Raw genomic sequence first — 19,481 nt, 5'->3', positions numbered from 1 at the left:
CTTTCTGCTCTCTGCCGCCTGTGGAAACGAGCATTCATGCTTTGAGTGGCGAAGTCGGGCAAACCGTGGAATCCAACCTTCAGATCAACCTTCACAGCTTTGTGGACAGAACTAAAGTCATGTAGAAAGGCCTTTAACTATTAATTCCCAAAAGACGGAAGCAGAAAGAGACACTCTGGACACAAAGTCATGAATTCACAGACAACATCTGTATTTAAGGACTCCTTCCAAGGCTGAACATATGTATAGATATCCTAATCTGAATTTTATTCCTCTATCCCTTGCCAGTCAACTCGGAAACCTGCATTTGCAAATGTGAACTTTAAACTAAAAAACTAAACTAAAACTCTAAAAGGACAAACTCACTCATTAAATTACCAAATATGGATCCCAAAGATGTTACCAAATATGTATAACCTTTGTTGGTAGTTTAACTAACTTTAAGTGCCAAACAGCTAGAGGGCTGGAGCTGGTTTGCTGAAGAAGTTAAATGTTTTTACAGTTTATCACAAAGCACAAACACATTATACATAGACATCTAATGTCTCTTGGGATACTTTAAGTACTTCTGTGGTATTTTTAATTACATTATATGTCAAAAGAGCATATGCTTTTGAAGATGTACAAGCAATGAAATGGGCAATTCTGCACTGTACTTTTACTTATAAGTATATTTTGATGCTAATACCTTTGCACTTTCACTTAAAGTTCTGAATGCTTTACTTTTTTCAGAATATTTCGACACTGTGGTATTGCTTCTCTTTACTTTACTGCCATTTAAAGGTGAGCAATCATGTGCTCCTTGTGCATGCAGCTCCACATATCTTGCCTTTTCCTTTTATGCACATATAAAAAAACACTGATTCCAGGATACTAATGTACTTAAAAATGTTTATTGTTTGAAAAACTCTTTAAAAAGCAGTATCAACAAGCACTTCCCCATTAAGAAAAAAATCCCCCGTACACTGATCACAGCAACACAACAGGAGAGTGCAGTTCTACAGCTCTGAACCACTTTCAGCAAGAGGAAGGGTAAAGTCTTCTTTAAACACAAACCAGTGTAATAAATGCTTTGTTGGTTTTCACAGACACGGGAAATATAAACTAAAACATAAATAAGAAATGTTTGTTTAAATTGATCAATGTTAAATCATACTCAAAATGAGACTGAGACATACATAGTCTGCTTTTAGAGAACGTAAGGGTTGTCTAAAAATGTAGAAAAGAACGCACAATATTTTTCAACACACTGAAAGAGATTCAATGTTCTGCATTTGCAATAAATCATGACATTAATAGTATACCATATAATTATAGATCGTCTCATTTACACATTTTAAAACGTGAGCAAGTAGTTTATGGGACAATTTTCTGCCCAAATTCAGTTCTGAAAGGTTTTAAACTTTGAGAGTTTTGTCACATTTTCTTATTATTCACCACGTTGGACAACTTATCCGTTGAACAAAAGTACCATGTATGATATGTGGTTATATGCTATGACACTGAACATGTATGCTACAAAACATCATGATAATATGGTTTACAAGGTTACATCTTCTGTACAAACAACACATTCTGAATATATTGTAAAAACACAAACACCCTGAACGACGATGAGACTGACAAAAAATAAAAACACACTCTCTAATGCTAATACAGAGAACCATGATGAATTACAGTGTCTTTTTTTGCCACCATAAAGCATTATTTACCTGTTGGTTTTACAAAAGCATCAACAATAGTAAACAAAAAAATCCTTAGCATTGTCCTGATGAACTGATTATATAAAGACATGTTTTTCCAGTGCTGCCACTGTCCCCAATGTTTCACACATATCCCATTTTATTCTTCACATTACAGAATATAATTGTTATGGCTGTTACCGGACATAACTCGGTATGTCATCCAATATCTTAGTGCATGTTATTGCAGGTTATATGTATCAGTTAGTCTTTGGTATGGACATAAGGCTCAGAAACCCAAACCCTCAGGGAGCACCTGTGAGTCTCATCTCCCGGTGTTTGCATTAGTTTTTTACACAAAGCTCTTAATCAATGCAAAACAAAATCTGTGATTTTATGATTGAAATCCTCAGGCCATGCAGTCAACCATGTTCCTCCGTCATTTCAAACAAACTCAGTGCACGTATGTAAAGAAACACAAGTATTATAGATTGTCAGTGCAGTATGATGAGTGCTACAGTAGGAAGCAAAAATTGTTCAAGTTGTTTAGAAATGCTTGATTTAATCTATTTATTACACTTTTTATCAAATGAAAACCCTCACCTCTGAATAAAAGAAGTTATTTGCACACAATACAATAATGCATTTTCTGAGTGCGAAGGAAAATGGCTATTATTGTCCCATAACTCTTCTTTTACACAATGATCATACTCTAAAAGTGCAGAAACCCCACATTCATGGGGTTTAGTTGAACTATTATCAAATGGTTACTTTCATAAATTCTTTACATTTTGATCTACAAGTGGTTAAGAGTAGAGCCCTCATATTACACTGCTGGTTTTCATAATATAGATTTAACAATTAACAAAGAAAAGTTTTACCCCATGTAAATAAAAGAGCTTCATGAGAGATTTTTGCAACGTTATAGTTTAGAAGACATTTTGTCTTTTTCCAAACCTTTGCAAAATGTGGTTTGAAAAACAATACAAAGTGCAAAAAAAGGCCTAATTCTATTCTTGATATCATCTTCAAGTTGTCAGAGCTCTATATTGAGCAGACGTTTGATTAGGGCGATGATTTAGACATGAGAGGTTGACTCTTTAAATCCATTGGAGAGGCACAAAGTCTGGGAAGGCTGTATATAAATGAATGACACCTCAAAGCTTGAAAATGTGGACCAGATGAACTGACAGGTGTTACAGTAATCCATTTCTTTTATGATTCTGGTATGCTTCAAGTATTACTCTTCATGCATTCCATCAAATTGATTTATCAGAGTACATTTTACATAATCAACTAATTTATTGGATATTTTAAATTGTTCTCCATCATATTATATGCTCCATGCCAACTCCAGCAGATCATAGGAATATATTAAAGGGATTTCTATGGATAGATTTGGCTCACTGAATTATATTTCTTTACACTAAGTGTACACTTTCAAACATGTCTTGTTAATATATATTTTTCAGCTAAAGAAAATGCAAATAAACTAGACTGACACCTAAAGCTCCTGCAAAGATAACTTGTTATATTTATACAGTTTTATTCAGTGAAATATGGCATAATATTAGTTCAGCAGTAATTTTTCACATTAAGCTTCGTTAGATAATGCTTCAGTTAAAAGAGTTAGACACAATAATATAAATACATAGTTTAGACTTATTAATAATATTGTTTTCCAATAATTCTTCATTAATTTATATATTTACTGACACTAAGAAATCCATGGTTCTGTTAGGATGTTTTTTCTGACTTTTCAGTTAAAGATAGTTTTTAGTTCAGTACCTTTTGTTTACTTGTTGTAAATGCTCTTGAACAAACAATGTGAGGCGATGTCCTCTGATTAAAGGGAAATGACCAGCATTTTAATTAGAGTGCTGCAGCATCTTTGCAGTTCAGCCTGGCACTTAAATTGGACAAACCTCAATGTGTCCAGTGTTACATTAAAAAGTGTAAATACCTGAAAATAAATAAACAAACAAGAACAGGTTTACATGTTCAACATGACCAAAAAAAAAAGCTGTATTCTCAACCCATCAACCCAACAGTTGGATGATCTTTGCTTTCGAGCCAGTCAAGTCCACTTTGCTGAAACAGCACATCATTCACCAACTCATCCTCTGCAGCAGCATGTTGATATTGACCTTGCTGCTGGTTGGGGTCAAACAGTAGGTCTGTGTCCAATGCGTTAAGGTCATTGATACTACTGCAGAGCTCCGATGTCATTCTGATTTCACATGGGAAATCTGTGCCTGTAGTTGGCTCGGACACCTGGTCCATGGGCTGACTGCCAGCAGTAAGGCTGTTGTCTGCCAGGAGGTCTTTCACCGTGCTGCTGAAATCCAACTGCTGCTGTAGTTCTTCTTGATGCTGCTGTGAGCTCAACTTTAACAACAAAGCCTGGGCCTGTTGTTGATGCTGCTCTCTTGAAGCTGATTGTACTCGGCTGTCACCGGCTGAGAGAATCATTTGTTCATTAATAGCATTTTCGATGAGGTAATCTGGCCTCTGCAATTTGAATCTGCTGGTGGAGTCAGAGGTCATTCGGCTGAGATGGTGGTCACTGCAGGAGAGGTTGGGGTCAGACTCGAGGATCTGGGTGAGGTTCATGCGTGCAGTGTAGCTCGGGGGTAAGTTATTGATGCCCAGCCCCCGGACAGTGTCGTCATGGTCCCCATCCAGCTTGCTCAGAAGGACATTGGTGATGTTTTTGCTATTGCAGTGTTGGCCGGGCGTGGGCTGGACTTCAGTTTGCATCATGATGTTCAGCGGCACAGAATGGCTCCTCTGCGCCATGCTACTCACCCCAAGATTTGTCTGGCTGTTGGCAAAGATGCTTAACATCTCTGGCGTCACAGAAGAGTTAAAGGAAGACACTACTGAATGAGGGATATGGGGAAGGTTTCCTGTGTTTCCACTCAAGTTCCTCTGATGCACAGCGGGACTTACGCTGCGACATCGAAAGGTTGTAGCAGTTGTATTGGAGGCTTTGTTATCCAGAGGGGCCGGCACAGCAAACCCCTCCTGCTTGGCCATGTTCGTTAGCTGCTGCTGCTGAACAGGCGATATCGGGGTCAAGCGCCCCAAATGGCTGTCGTGGTGCCGTGCATGAGGGACAGCGAAAGCGTGGGGTTTTTGGAAATGGTCACCTATCAGGCTTTGATAGCTGGGGAGGATTCCTATTCCGCTGTTTGACTTGTTTAAGCTCTCGCTGCTGCTGTTGTAATTGTTATTCATCCACTCCAGCCTGGTCTTGTCTGGGTGGGTTGCCATCGGTCTCTGCATGGGCTTGACTGGGCTGCTGGAGATGGTGCTGCCGTCGTGGAAACCAGTGATGCTGGAGTTGATGGGTGTAAATGCAAATGGATTTCTGCACTCCACTGGACTGGGAGGCACATTGCTGCTGCAGTTGGAGTGTGGAGTACCAACTGGGGTGTGTCGACTGCTTCCCAGTGCGCTGTCCACTGGGGTTGTTGAGGCGATGCGGGAGAAAGGGCTCTCTCTGGTGAAGCCCTGGACTCCTCCCATCATTTCAGATGTGGGAGTTGGAGTTGGAGTAGGTGTCGGTGTTGAAGTTTGGATCGGGTTGCTGTGGCAGTTTGCAGCATGATAGTAAGCAGTCATGGTCTGATTGGTAGACATTATGTTGTGTGGCATCACAGCTTGTTGGCCCTGCAATGTAACACAGTCTCCAAACTCCTGCAGGTTATTAAGCTTCATCTGCTCCTCCATCTGCACCAGCTCCTCCACAATGCTATCCTGAGTCACATCATCATCAAAGGAGAAGTAGTCAATATCAGTCTGCATAGGGAGCTGGCTTGTGGATGAAACTTGACTCAAAAAATCTAAGGGAGTCGTAACAGGGATAGACTTAGAATAGGTATGTTGTTGAGCTGCCTCCAGGGTACCTGTGGCTGAACTCCTAACATCACTCACACCTGAATGGGTTTGGAGGCTGCGGTTATTAGGTATGGCATGCACGTTACCCATCGTCTGTCCCTGCTGTTGCTGAATTAATGGGTGACTGACTGAGGTGCAAGTTTCCATAACAGTTGAAGTGTTTTTCCTCTGCATTGAGCTCTGTGTTTTGCCAACAGAGTAGAAGCCACTGGCTCTGACCGAGGAAGTGCAAGGTGCGTGGACTTGAGTGGATGGGACAGAAATCATTTTCATTTCTACCTCTCTGGCAGCTGGTGCACTTTCAGATCTAGTTGGAGCGCCTGGCCTGAGGATGTTACCGATCGTGTTTCTAATTCCATATCCAAGACCAGCACTGCCCTCTACTGTCTGCCGGGGAATAAAAGCCCTTTTGATCGGCGAAAGGTCTGGACTGAGGCCTGAACGTTTCCTGAGGCTCTTAGTGGACAGGAAACCTTCCTTTACTGGAATGCTGCTTTCCCCAAATGAAGGATGTGTGCTGGTGTTCAGTAAAGAAACAGCGCTGGTATTCAGAGTTAAGTGCAAAGCGCACGTATTATCAGCGCCATTATTGTTGTTTTCGACTGGTGGAACAGTATTATAGCTTGAAGAGGAATTTCCATTACAATTGGTGCTGGATGTGTCCTCCAGACCCAAGAAGCCTTTAGACTGAGGTATGGGCACACTGGCAGCCCTCTGGAAAGCCCCTCCAGCCCTATTTGTCATTGCCTCTTGAGGGAAAACTTGAGCATTAGGGTTTTGCAATTGGCTATATTTATGTATAGCTTCAACTTCCATTTCAACATCGATGGCATGAGTGTTCATAGTCTGCCCAGACCTGGCCACCGGGGCCAGAATGGGGACTGCAGAAGTACTCCTCATGCCTTGATTGGAGCTGATGTCTTCTGCAAACAAAGTACTACTAATGCCTGCAGATGCCGGCCGCAGAGTGGCGTTCGCGAGGGAAGTGGTGGTATTGCTGCTGTTGGGTGAGAGTGATATGGCTGTCATCTTGACCAAACTGACTGGGCTGACATGACATGTGGTCATCACAGTCTTAACAGGGCTGTTCGCGATGATCATGGTGGAGGGCGAGCGCAACGTGATCGCGGTCGTGGCCACAGGTTTGGGCAGGATTTGCGCATAGCGCTGCCGAGCAGTGCGTTCTCCCACTGGGCTGGCTATAATACGCTGCGGGGTTTTGGGGCTCTGTTTCATTGTCTGGACCGGCTGAGTCACCATTTGGAAGTTAATAGGCAACATTTTGCTCTCTACTGTTCCCATTGGGCTGGGGGACAACAACTGCCTGCTTCTCTGTACCTGCATGGAAGGAAGGTCAATCAGAAAGTGGACAACTGAGTGTGCATCCAAAATGTAGTTATAAAACTGCCGTCACACCAACAGCAATGCAGGCAGGTATGGTTTTAAGGACAGCTTGGACTATTCAGGACTATCATCCGTTGTCATTTAAGGTGTTACCAGAAATATCTTAGCATGGAATTCACAGTTTTAAAACAACACATCCATAGATGATAGATACCTGAAGTGACATAAGACTGTGGTTATAATAATAATCATGATAATGAACACTTGCATAGTTTTGTAGCTAAATAATGTCTATCTTTAGTTCAAATACGAGACACGGGACCATTTTTTACTTTTTTTCTCTCTCAAAGTACATGTCTAAAGGATGTCTAAAATTAGTTTGATTACCTATTTCATCAACAAATTCAGTACAACATAATTTAATAGAATAAAAAAAAAAAGATGACTACACTCATCTTTACTAATTATTGAATTCCCTGTGTTATTAAGATTGAAAGAAATTGTGATTTTGGACGAAAATTGTGTTTATCAGGTTCTTGGCATGAACAAAAAATATATCATTTCCCACTTATTTACTCTACAGTGTGGTGAATATAAAAGACACAATTACACACAGGAGTGTAAGCTACATGCTGCTGAGAGGGCTGCTTTCTCACCGTGATGGGGCTCGGCACAGTAGCGACCACGATGCCTATCGTTGGCTGAGGTGAAAGAGGGGTTGGGCTGGCACAAGGCACAATGTCATCTGCCCTCTTGATTTGTCCCTCTCCAGGTAAAGGAGAGTGCAACTTCTGTTCTTGTTGTTTCCTCTGGATCTTCCTCTGGAGCTGCTGCTTCGCATCGACGGAGGGTGAGGACAGGGTCGTCACATGAGGCTGGAAGGAGTGAGCCTCAGCAGTGGGGACAAACGCTGAAACCGTCTGTGGAGGCTTAACCTCTAAAGAAAGAAAACAGCGGGAGATTAGAGATGTATCATGTTCCTGGTAATAGCCAAAAGTAATGGCCTCAACATCATAACATATAAAGACATTATGTAATATGCAAAAGCTAAGAAACAATTTGGGAATTTTAGATTTAAAAACCCAGCTGATCCCAATACAACACAATGAAAGTCAAATAACATACATTTGTTAAACAATAACAGGATTAAGCTATACATGTAGAAGATTAACAAAATGCAAGCAAAAATGAGGCCAAACAAATATATAAATTCAAACTGTTAATTCCAAAAATACAACCAGCTGCAACATCAGATGGTTACATTCATGTATGTATATTAAGTATAGAGTCTGATTTAAGTGCAAATGCGTTTGGCTCTGAAATGTGTGAGCACTTGTTGATTCTATTCCTGAATAATCTTTGTTTATCCACATATTTAATGCGTAATATGTTCAGTATGTACCAGAGATCTCTAGTAAAGTGTCAGGTACATGAAAAATACAGCCGTCTTCATGAAAAAATAATCAAGAGCAGACACTTTTTTCACTGACATAAAAAAGCAGTAGCAGGCAGCCGCCTCAAGATGCCACAAGTGATCTATTTTTACACAGGCGGCATAAAGCCGATCTAGACAGCGTCTGACCTGTTGCTGTGCCAGTGACAATGGTGAGAGCTGCCAGAGACTTGTTGCTGATGTAATGGCTGTCGATTAGGAAGCGAGCCAAGTCTTCCACGGCATCAAACTGGCGTTTCAGCACCTTTTGGGCCCACTCACACACCAGGTCACAGGCTGCAAATCGCACATCCTCCTTTATGCTGCTCAGCTGGCCCGTTGACTCTAAAACATCAGACTGAAGCTACACACAAAATAGTTGTGTTTTTTACACATGATACATTGCATGACAAGACATTGACATAAAAGAGATTCAAGATTATTTTGAAATATTACCCCATCCCCTGTTTTATGGAGATCCAGAGAGGGTAAAGATGGCATGTGAACAAAGGGCCTCTTCCTCAGTCCACTGTAGCAATATGTAAACTGGTGTTAAGATTAAAAACATGTGATTCCAACATCTGCAGTAATATAGATTGTGCACACTCCAGTTCAATAGGAAAAAATACATTTGAGAAAATTTGACAGTTATTTTTCATTTGTCAGATCAATGTAAAATCAAGATTTTAGATTTTTCTTATATCAAGTGCTTGATATCTGAAAATAGGATCATCCAAGCTTGAAATTAAATATTCAGGAGTTTCTAGAAATGTTATCACTTTGCTGCAGTAAAACTATTCTAATTTAAAATATGTTTAATATGTTAATATTGAACAAGTTATAGATTCCTCGGAGACAAGCAGTTCGCTAACACGTATAAAGCGAACTCCCTTCAACAGGCAAAAGTATTTTGCCATCATAACCCATAACATCCTTACATTATACCAACATAATTAATTAACTTAAATTACTAAAGGTTATGAATATAAATGAAGTTTTTGCACTTTTACGTTATCAGGAAAATAGAAGACAAAAAAAATGACAATTGTGTCATAAAGGTTAAGATCATGGTGACTCCCCCGAAGGCTCATGCTCCTGCTTCCGAGGCAGAGGGGGACTTTATTTCATTTCACATCTATATTTAGAGAGCTTATGAACTGCAACAGCAGATGGTCTGTGACCAGGGACAGACCCAGACTGTTACAATCCATTCCACTGAAGGATATTTTGATTTTCCTCTCATGCCAAGTCGACGCGCCTTCATGTTCGGGAAAACATTTTTCATCATTTTTCCAAAATCTGCAGCACTCAGCGGATGGTAGTTTAGATTGTCACAGAAGCTCCTAAAATACATCAAAGACAGAATAAATTAATGTCAATATTGTGTTTACAATTTCTATTGCTGCACCCAAGTGGCTAAAGAAAAATCTGATAACACAGGCTTAACGGTATAATATGTAAAGACATTTTGCAACAGTATAGTTGTAAAAGTGACTGTAAATTAAGAAATAAACTAAGTGACGTTCAAATCTAAATTGTTGTACTGTGGTTGATTCTGCACTATTCCTATTCCTTTCTAACATAAAGGGAGGTAATCTTTCTTTCATGTTTTTTTTTTTTTTACTTCACTTCAATACTTGCAAAGATAGTGCCAAATGTGATCGTTTCCTTGTCGAAAACCAAAAGTTTTTGCTTTAGAGTGAAGCACATAATGTCTCTTTAAAGCCTTTTCACCTGTCTACCCTAAAGGCGCCAATATTTCTGGAGGGCACTGTATTTATGATCTAGTAGAGTTAAAAAGACAGTTACATAACACTGTCAGAGCATTTCAATGGCTGTCTCAGACTTTCCATTCTAATATTACCAACACATGCTGCTCTCTGTGATTCTCATGCCTGCTGCGTCTATTTATACTGTTGCTTCAGCCGTCAGTAATTTAAAAGAGAAAGAATCTCGACCATTAGTAGCTGTTATCTATTCAAGAGGTGAACACCAATGAAACATATTCAAATACATAGTGGCGTCCATAGATAGGTAAACAAATCAGATTTATTCTTTGTGATTTATATATTGTAAACGTTTGATAAGAAACTATATGAGACTAAATAAAGTCTCTGTTTTGGACTATTTGTACCTACTTGTATTCATCATAGACTTCCTGTTTGGGAAGAGATGTGTCTGGATATTCCTCCAAATGATGGCGGATCCAGTTAAACGCATGCACCTGCTGTGTGCGGCTTGATGACAGGGCGCTCTGGTCACTGAGAGAAGATGTGGACCATTGATTGATTGACAATTGACAAAGCAAAAGAACAACACTTGGCTCACTCAAGTCACTGTAACATGAGAAAGCATCCTAACCAAAGATAATCTAACTTTGTCTGTGTGTCATTGTTATTTTACCATTCTATGTAATTCATATACTAAACATTTGAAAGACAAAAACAAACTATTTGCCACTTCAACAACTGTACATTTTTCTATAAGTACTGGGTGTGTTCTTACCTTTTATCACTGCTACTGGTTGGACCAGAAGGCAACTTAAGGTAGAGGTAGAGTTTTTCAATGTCTGAGAACTTCTCCACATCTTGCTGCAAAAATAAAAAAGGGTACAAAAAGAATATCATTTTAATATTTTGCCTTCCTATTAATCTACAGGAAGTAGCATCCTGCCTTGGATTTTAAGGAAGAGGTCGTCCTTTTTAAAAAAAATCTGTGCAATAAATGTGGCGGGCACCTGACTTTTGCTTAGCTGTACTTTGTGGTAAGTGATATTAAGCAAATGTTAGCATGCCAATACATCCAACTATAAGATGGTGACCCTGGTAAACTTTACACTTGCTACACCTGTTAACCTTGTCATTGTGACACATTTAGCCCAAAGGCTGTTGACCAGGGGTCTCCAACAAGTAGCTCTGGAGCAACCTGTAGCTTGTAAACTGTTTCAGAGTGACTTGATAAAGATTCAAAGATTATGTCCATAAAGTCACTTTACCTGTTTAAATTTCTACTCAATAACCTTCTGACACAAAAGCGCACACCAGATTTGACAATGACCGCAGAATATAACACAAACATTTACATTTTAATTTTCAGGAGGAATAGAAGAAGCACTTTGCATATGGCTGGAACGAAACAGAGGAGGCTAAAATGTTTTTAAAGGACCATACAAGTAAATTATCTCTGAGTTGAAAAGGTTGGAGAGCCGTGCTGTGGATTGTTACGTGTACCTGCCTTTCTTACAGTGAAAGAGTAAGTTATGATCCTGGCCTTTGCTCAGTACCAATAGAACAGTACTAACACAAACAAACAGTACACGCTGCTGTACTGGATCAATATTAAACATTTATAGAGCTAAATTCTGTCATGTTATATGCTCATCTGTAAATATGCAGCTTGAGTTAATACAGTTCGGTGTTCTTGAGAAGGAAAAGAAACAAGATAGCAGAAGAAGAAACAGCAATACTCTCACGATGTGGGAATGATGTTAGTAACAAATACTTTTTAAACTGTTCAACAGAAAACACATTGAAGTGAAACTGCATTATGATACATACTGTATCTTAAAGTCTAACTTTAGTTGGCAATTTAATGAGTGAAACAAGTTGTCTAAAGCCTTTTGAGGCTCCAGGGGGAGCAGTGCTAAATCGGTTAAATTTACTCAAGTGATCCGTAGTGTCAGTTGTGCATTGTGGGTCTTGTAGGTGCCAGGTTTTGAGAAGAAAAAGTATACATGGAATAAAAACACGATGGTATAGGCGTGCAATACTAAATCAACGGAGGCCTCTTTCAAATCAAGCCTTAAGAAAATAAAAAGAGTATGGCCTAACTGAAATCTGCCCAAAGAGAAACTAGTGAGAAATACACCAAGAGACCTGTGAAGTACTTATGAGCTTCATAGGCGGAGATGGTGCATACAACTGTTGGAAGGGTGCTTTTTTTGTCTGTCAGGCTTAATCCTGTTTTTGGTGGAAGCCAAATGTGGCATATCATACATAGCATCCCCACAGTGAAGCAGCTGGGCTAGAAGTGAGGAGCATGAATTAAGTTTTAACTTGGCTTTAAACCTAGCCGTGTTGAAATATAAGCCGTTCGTATGCTGCATTCTCACAGCTGTACAGCTGAGACACAAAAGTATTTTCAGCTTAAATGGCTGCGGACAGACAGACAGACAGACAGACTTCTGCAGAGTATGCAAGCGTATAAGGTGAACTTAAATCCTCTGCCATTAACCTTTCACCTTGACCAGTTTTTGCTGGCCCCACGGTGCTCCCATGGCTGAAGGTAGCGGACACTGAGCAGCCATGAGGAATACAGGTAATACACATCATCCTTAAGAATAATAATCAGCCTTTTTTTTTAAACCAGGGAATAATAATAAGCAATTACTTTTATATGTGAGCTGCTTTTCAGAGGCAATACTGCTTAAACCTGGTTATGTATCAATCAGAGGATGCGGTTGTCTTTTTTTTTAGTTCCACTCACTTCCTGCTCTGCTGACTTGGACTATCAAGTCTGTAAGTTAATGTGGCATCAGCTGTGCACAGTGAACTCTAATCCTCACTATAGACAAAGTTGTTATGACCATGCAAAACACAAACACAGTTTACACTTTAGGAGTGGATGGTTCATTTTCACTGTTGAAGCTTGTTTTGTGCAGCTTTGTACACTCTGAGGTAGACAACGTCTGTCACATGATGCTGTAGGTGTGTCATCTCAGGTAAGAGCAAGAAGCGATCAGGAGGGAGTGTGGATAATGACAACACAGGGTTACACAAGGTGAAAAGACATTTTTGACTTTCTTTTTTTGAAAGGCATGACAGGGATGAGGTAGATGAACCAGTCTGTAATAACAACTACATGACATCATACAATATATATAGAGTATTAAATGAGGACGACCAAAGTCCTGGCCAACTTCTACAAGCCTGGGCGCCACGATTCATTTTTTTTTGCATTGAGGAGGGTTTCTTTTATTAAAAGCTGAAACTTGATACTGAGATATTCAGCAAATTTAAATGGTATCTACAACTGCTTAAATAAAACTTTGATTAATCATGACTTTAGCAAATATATAGCAATTATTTATATGTATTTAACATGTTGGCTACTGCTCCCATGAGGCTTTAGAGTTGACAGTCAGACTCTTCAAGGAGCGGCACATTAATTAAACAAAACCATTATATTGTTGTTGAATAGCAACTGTGCTGGCTTTTACAAAACTGGACACCAAATCCAGCTTACAGTAAAGTACAACACTAGCTGGCTCTTGTTGCTTCTTGACTGCTTGTACAGCAGGTTATGAAATCTACTCCAGAGAATCACACAAAACCAGAATAAAGTCGACACAGCCTGAGTCACAACGTACAAACGATTGATATCAAAACATAATTCATAATAACTAAATACACTGTAGACGTCTACGTAAATACATATATTTGCTCCACAAACAGCTTCATTTGGGCCCAATATTCACTTATTGATATGAGGTAATAGATATTCAGCTACCAAAATTCAGTTAAAGACATTGAGTCAATATTTTCAGTTGTACTGTAGGTATTCATGGTCCCCAGCATATTTATCAATGGTTTTGGTTTACTACAAAATATACACCAGAATAAATCACTTTGTGCCTCTGGGGAGTTGTGATGGTTATGTTTCACTACTTTTTTATGTTCTAAGGACACAAAAAAAAGTGATTAATTAAGAAACAAATGGTCAGATTAATCTTTAAGGATAATACATTAATAAAGTCATAGAGCGCAGTCATTCTTCCCAGAGCTTGACTTTTACTGTTTTTGGAACTAGAATAACCTTCAGGTCAAAATGTAATTTGCTCCAAACCATTACACATTAGGTTTTTTTTTTATATCATTTCCAGGACATATTTTTAACGTTTTCACCAATTACTGGTAAACCAGGTAACAATGTAAGTATGTTATCATATGTTCTGAACACCATTTTCCTATTGTACGGATATTTTGAAGTCATTTTTGATACGCTGTAATACGCTGGGGACCAAATAAACCCATAAGGAATCAATCGTATCTCCCGCCTACATACTAGAACCAAAAATACATTAGAAAAATATATTTTAACAGTTAAGTAAAAAGTTTCATTTAAATTGTAATTTGGTTAACACAAGTCACAGGCTTACTCACCAGAATGTTTTCCACGTTTGATTGAACAGATTTGCTGCAAAACAGAGACAAAGTATAAATTAGTATCAAGCTTATGTAACATGAACGCTTGTGTCTAAAGTGTATTTATTTATAAAGCAGAGGAATGTTTGGCATGAGACGACCCTCCAGCATCTCTCAGATCATGTATCCCACCACCAGGAACACATGTTGTCATATGTAAAAAAAAAGAAAGAAAAAAGACAGCCACTGTGGTAACATTGTCTCGAACAGAAGAACACAGTTATTCATATGCAGTCACTGAGTAGATCTATGACACGTATATCCTAAAAAAATATATAAACATGTACTAATGTGTATTTCATTGTATATTCGACAATGAAAGGAAGGAGCCTCGTTCCATTCGTACTGACCATTCAGGTTAGACAAAAGATGCAGATCAAACTAACAAAATAAACTACACAGCCCTATGCAATATAACTTATTCATGCAAAAAAACAGCATTAGACAACAGATTTTAAACCAGTAAGGCATCAATACCTTACATTACATTTCATTTAGCTGACGTGTTTATCCAAAGCGACTTACAATAAGTGCATTCAACCATGTGTACAAACTCAGAACAACAAGAATCAAGAAAGTACAATTTCTTCAACAAATTTAAACTACAAAGTGCTTTCAGTAAGTGCCCTTTAAGTACTATTAGGTGCTAATTTCTTTATTCAAGGTATAGTCGAAAAAGATTTTTAGTTTGTTCGTAGTAAGTTTTTAGTTTGCGGCAGAAGAGACTTTCTGCAGTCTTGATGTCAATGAGGAGCTCATTCCACCATTAAACCAAGATACATGAGTATAACGTCTCTTGGTCTAAATCCTAATCTACAGACAGGTCAAGTTGTTGTTGACTAACGGAAGGTATGTCACATTTAAAGACTCTTACTCGGCGACACCACGCAGGTCAAAATCAGGAGATGCTATAGGCCACGACAAGAACAGTTCCCTTTAATTCACTGTTACTAGGGAGCCAAGGATTTCCCAGTGCTGAAAGGCCGTCATTGAGCTGTTTGTTTGACAGATTTGGCCGAGATGCCCAATGACACTAGAGGCCCTAAATCGATAAAAGAATTGATAACTTTAAACAAACTGTGTGTATATTATTCAAATGCAATTCAGGCTGTGATTGGGTGGCTCGATTGAAAACCAGCAGGAACGTAACAATTCTTGACAGATTATCATTGGTGATCAAGACACAGTGACGGTATAGTTGCACATGAACTTGCTGACCCCAACCAAGACAGTCTCACTCTCCCATGAACCACTCAGCCGCTCAAGTCAACGTCAATATTTATGCTCTAATCCTCTTAAAGGTTAAAGATTTAGAGAGCAGGACTAATATCCAACATCCCATTATGCGAGCATAGTGACGTGTTATAGTTTTCTGGCAGACATTTCACCTCTGAACTGTCGAGCTTTCTGGTAGTTCAGCCTTTTGACATTTTATGTCTGTTTGACATTTAAATGATACTTGAGTTCATTCAGATTCAGAAATAAAAGGCTGCTTTCAGGCAGGACACAGTCCTAAATATCAACAACGATAGACAACATTCACTATCAGTTGTTAACTAAATTAAGTATTTTTTCTAATGAGACATCTCTTAACCCTAAAATATCATTTAATTCATTAATACAATATTATAGCAGACAAATGTATAACAATACCGACAACAACTGCTGTATTGTCACTATTATCGTATTGACTGGCAGCTCTATGCAATCCTTCCCTTAATTCAGTTTTAATACTGGTAATTTTATACTCATGCGCTTCTGTCTGGTTAATCTTTTGGAAATTGTTATTTGTAGCCTAAAACCGGGCAAAGTGGTGTGCGTTCAGTGAGCTCTTTAAAAAAACTGGTATAAGAATAATTTGGATAATAGCATGGCCATGTCTGGTAGCTGTTAGCCGTTAACAAAAAGAGATCTTGGTAATAAACATGCCATTATATTTGTATTTCAAGGGTTTAGCACAGCTGTTACAGGAGCTACATACTGGAGCTGTTGGTTTAAGCAAATCAGTTGTGTTTAGAGGAAATAGATCGACCTTGTAGATAACTATTACTGTGAAAACGCCTTCAACCAATCAATAATCTAGCAAAGTATGAGGCGCTTGTGAGGTGAAGGAAGGGGACTAGCGCTATGGTGCTTTTACTGAAATAAAAGTAGCAATACTCTATTACAAATCCTGCAGTCAAAATGTTCCATAATTTAAAGTGCAAAACTATAGAAGCAGAATGACCATGTCAGATTTATATCATCGTGCATTACAATATCAGATTATTATTACAGGTGTGTTAAAGCTAATGAAAATAACTTTTTGTCACACATGCTCAGACTGTCACTATATCCTGAAAGTACATGAGACAGATAGTCTGTGGGAAAAAAATCAGTTACCTCTAAAAGTGACCTTTCATTATTTCAAACATTCTCACCAATCACAACCGAGGAGTCTCTAACACAGCTGTCAATCACTGCTCGTGAACGCTGATCAAACTGTCAAACTAGTCAATGCTGGTAACAAATTGATCAAGATTCTGTTACGACATTGGCTATAACTCACCTGAAATACTTAGATATTTGTATGTATGTTTCTGCTGTGAAATTAGAATATTTGCTCTGTCTGGTGGGCGGTGGTGGGTTTTGGCTCGACTGATTGAAACAAGGCAGCCGGAACACAAACTTTCTCGTTTCACAGCTAAACATTACACTGAAGTATGTTTCTGAAAATATTTGAGGTGAAAATTAGGCAACACCTTAACGTAGGGCTGCCTAGTTTGACAGTTTAAGTTCACGAGCCGTGATTGACAATTGACAGCTGTGTTACAGACTCCTTCGCTTTGTTTGTTTGTTTGTTTTTTCCTACATGCTGGATACTACATAGGTACAACTGCCAGGATATAGTGACAGTTTGGAAAAATATGAAAAAAAGTTACTTGCATCAAATATAACTTTTGAAGCTTTAATATTATAATGTGACAGGAAGGTGTTGCATTTCTGAGTTGTTTGAAGGAGCTTTGGCTGAGCTGGAGAGAGTAATGCAAAGTAATGTAACTAATCACTTCTGCTCTTGAGCAATGTGTTAACTTATTCAAAGGGTAATACATACACTAAGTACTTTATTCAAGTAACATGAAACATAAACATTTACCAAGTTACCAATTGTATCTTTAAAGTACAGAATTTTAATGTTGGAGCTAATTTCAACAACTGTATGTAGTGTTGGATTGTTTGGTCTATAGCGATGCATCATCATATTATAGAAGTTGATCATTTGTTATGCATATATAGCGTACCTATTTACAGAATAACTGGTGACTATAGCTGTATAAAAAATACAAAGGAGTAAAATGTAGGATATTTTCTGGCGAGGTGTTATGCAGTAGCAATTCATAAAAAATCAAAGAAGTTCAGTACAATCACCTCCATGTTGTACTGTTCCTGAGTAGATGCACTTAGTTGTATTTCACCACTGTCTATGTCAACGCCCAACCCTAAAACAACTTATTGATCCCAAGACGATCTTTATAGATAAGTCTGTCAGCACTTACAACCAACACAAACTATGAGTGCATTTCTTCCAGTATTATAATGTGCTGAAGTATGTGGACTTCATGCAAGTACTTACATTTAATGCCACTAATGCTTCTATTTTACTGCATTTCAGAGGAAAATATAGTACTTCCTACTCAATCAAATTTGTCTGACAAGTATACTTTAAATAAAAATAAATAGGGAAATGAAAAGTCACATTTTAGCAATAATATTCAGTGTAATAAAATGACGCTGCTAGAAACCACTGTGCCATGCATAATGGGTATTGCAAGACTTGTAGTTTGTTTGTAATAGAACAGATTCATGTGATTCTGCTTCTTTTACACACAGCATCAAACAAAGTGCTGGAGTTTAGCTCAAGTATTACACTTCACTTTTCAAATGAGATATATGCTAATTATTTAATTATTTCCCTTTGAAGCATCCTCGTATGCACAGTGGTAGTGTGTGAACACCTGCTCACCAGATGGAGTTCTTGATCCTCAGTTGCAGAGCACTGGCCTCAGCGCCCTGCAGCCCGGTGAGCAGGCCGGGCAGACTCCTCGCCCCGCGGTCCGGCTGCTGCTGGGGGTCCACCTCGGCCATCGCGGTGGGCCTCGGCGCGAGTCTGAGCTGAACTGGACTGGGCGGGAGGCGTGGACGTGTGTACTCGGGCTAAACAACATGGACCGTAGGTCGTTGCGATGCTAACGGGACAGCAGCGCGCCTTGTTGTTGTTGTTGTTGTTGTTGTTGCTGCTGCTGCCACCCAGTCCTCCTCCGACATCGCGAGTCTCAACACTTGGTGAATTTTAGACGCTGTGCAACTAAACTACGGGTCGCTGTCAAACGCGACGCGATGCATGGGTATATAAATAAAGGTGGGCGTAAATAGTAAACGGACAGCTGCAAGGCAAATAGCTAGTCCCTCCGATGTGCTCTGCCCTGCAGTACCCCTCACGTTATGGGATTTCTCTGCATGTGCATGGTGAGTAGTAGCTGTTGGGCAAACGCATGCGCACTAGGAGCCCCAGAATTAAAAACAACATGTAAGCAGGAGACCTTACTGAGCACGTTACTATGAATGTCAGTCTAAATAAATGTTAGAAGACTAGTATTGATCATATTATTATTATTATTATTATTATTATTATTATTATTATTATTATTATTATTATTATTATTATTATTATTATATGCATTTTAGATGGATTACCGACATGCAGTCAACTGAGGGGGCTCAGACAACTAAGGCCACAAAAAGCTCCATCTTGACAGTTCGAGGATGGTTTTATGGTTTTGTGGTCATTTGGTAAACTGTACCTTTACTCGAGAATATACTAAATCACAATATCCACTGATATAATACAAGCGTTATTATCTGACAACTACCAGTGGT

At 39.0% G+C, this 19,481-nt stretch overlaps 1 protein-coding gene across 1 annotated transcript; it reads right to left on the bottom strand.

Moving 5' to 3' along the window:
- Positions 1 to 896: 896 nt before the first annotated feature.
- Positions 897 to 19,044, bottom strand: LOC137785180 (DNA-binding protein RFX7-like). Its single transcript, XM_068576316.1, has 9 exons — positions 18,568 to 19,044; positions 14,523 to 14,556; positions 10,867 to 10,952; positions 10,500 to 10,622; positions 9,588 to 9,704; positions 8,818 to 8,902; positions 8,512 to 8,725; positions 7,586 to 7,866; positions 897 to 6,923 (listed from the first exon to the last, which is right to left on the bottom strand). The coding sequence occupies exons 1-9, from the start codon at positions 18,687 to 18,689 to the stop codon at positions 3,714 to 3,716; spliced, it is 4,272 nt and encodes a 1,423-aa protein (XP_068432417.1). The 5' UTR covers positions 18,690 to 19,044; the 3' UTR covers positions 897 to 3,713.
- Positions 19,045 to 19,481: the final 437 nt, after the last annotated feature.

Source organism: Clinocottus analis, unplaced genomic scaffold, assembly GCF_023055335.1.
Source record: "Clinocottus analis isolate CAN_PGR_092001 unplaced genomic scaffold, fCliAna1.0.p SCAF_1, whole genome shotgun sequence".
NCBI lineage: Eukaryota > Metazoa > Chordata > Actinopteri > Perciformes > Cottidae > Clinocottus > Clinocottus analis.
This window is presented reverse-complemented; position numbering and strand designations above follow the sequence as displayed.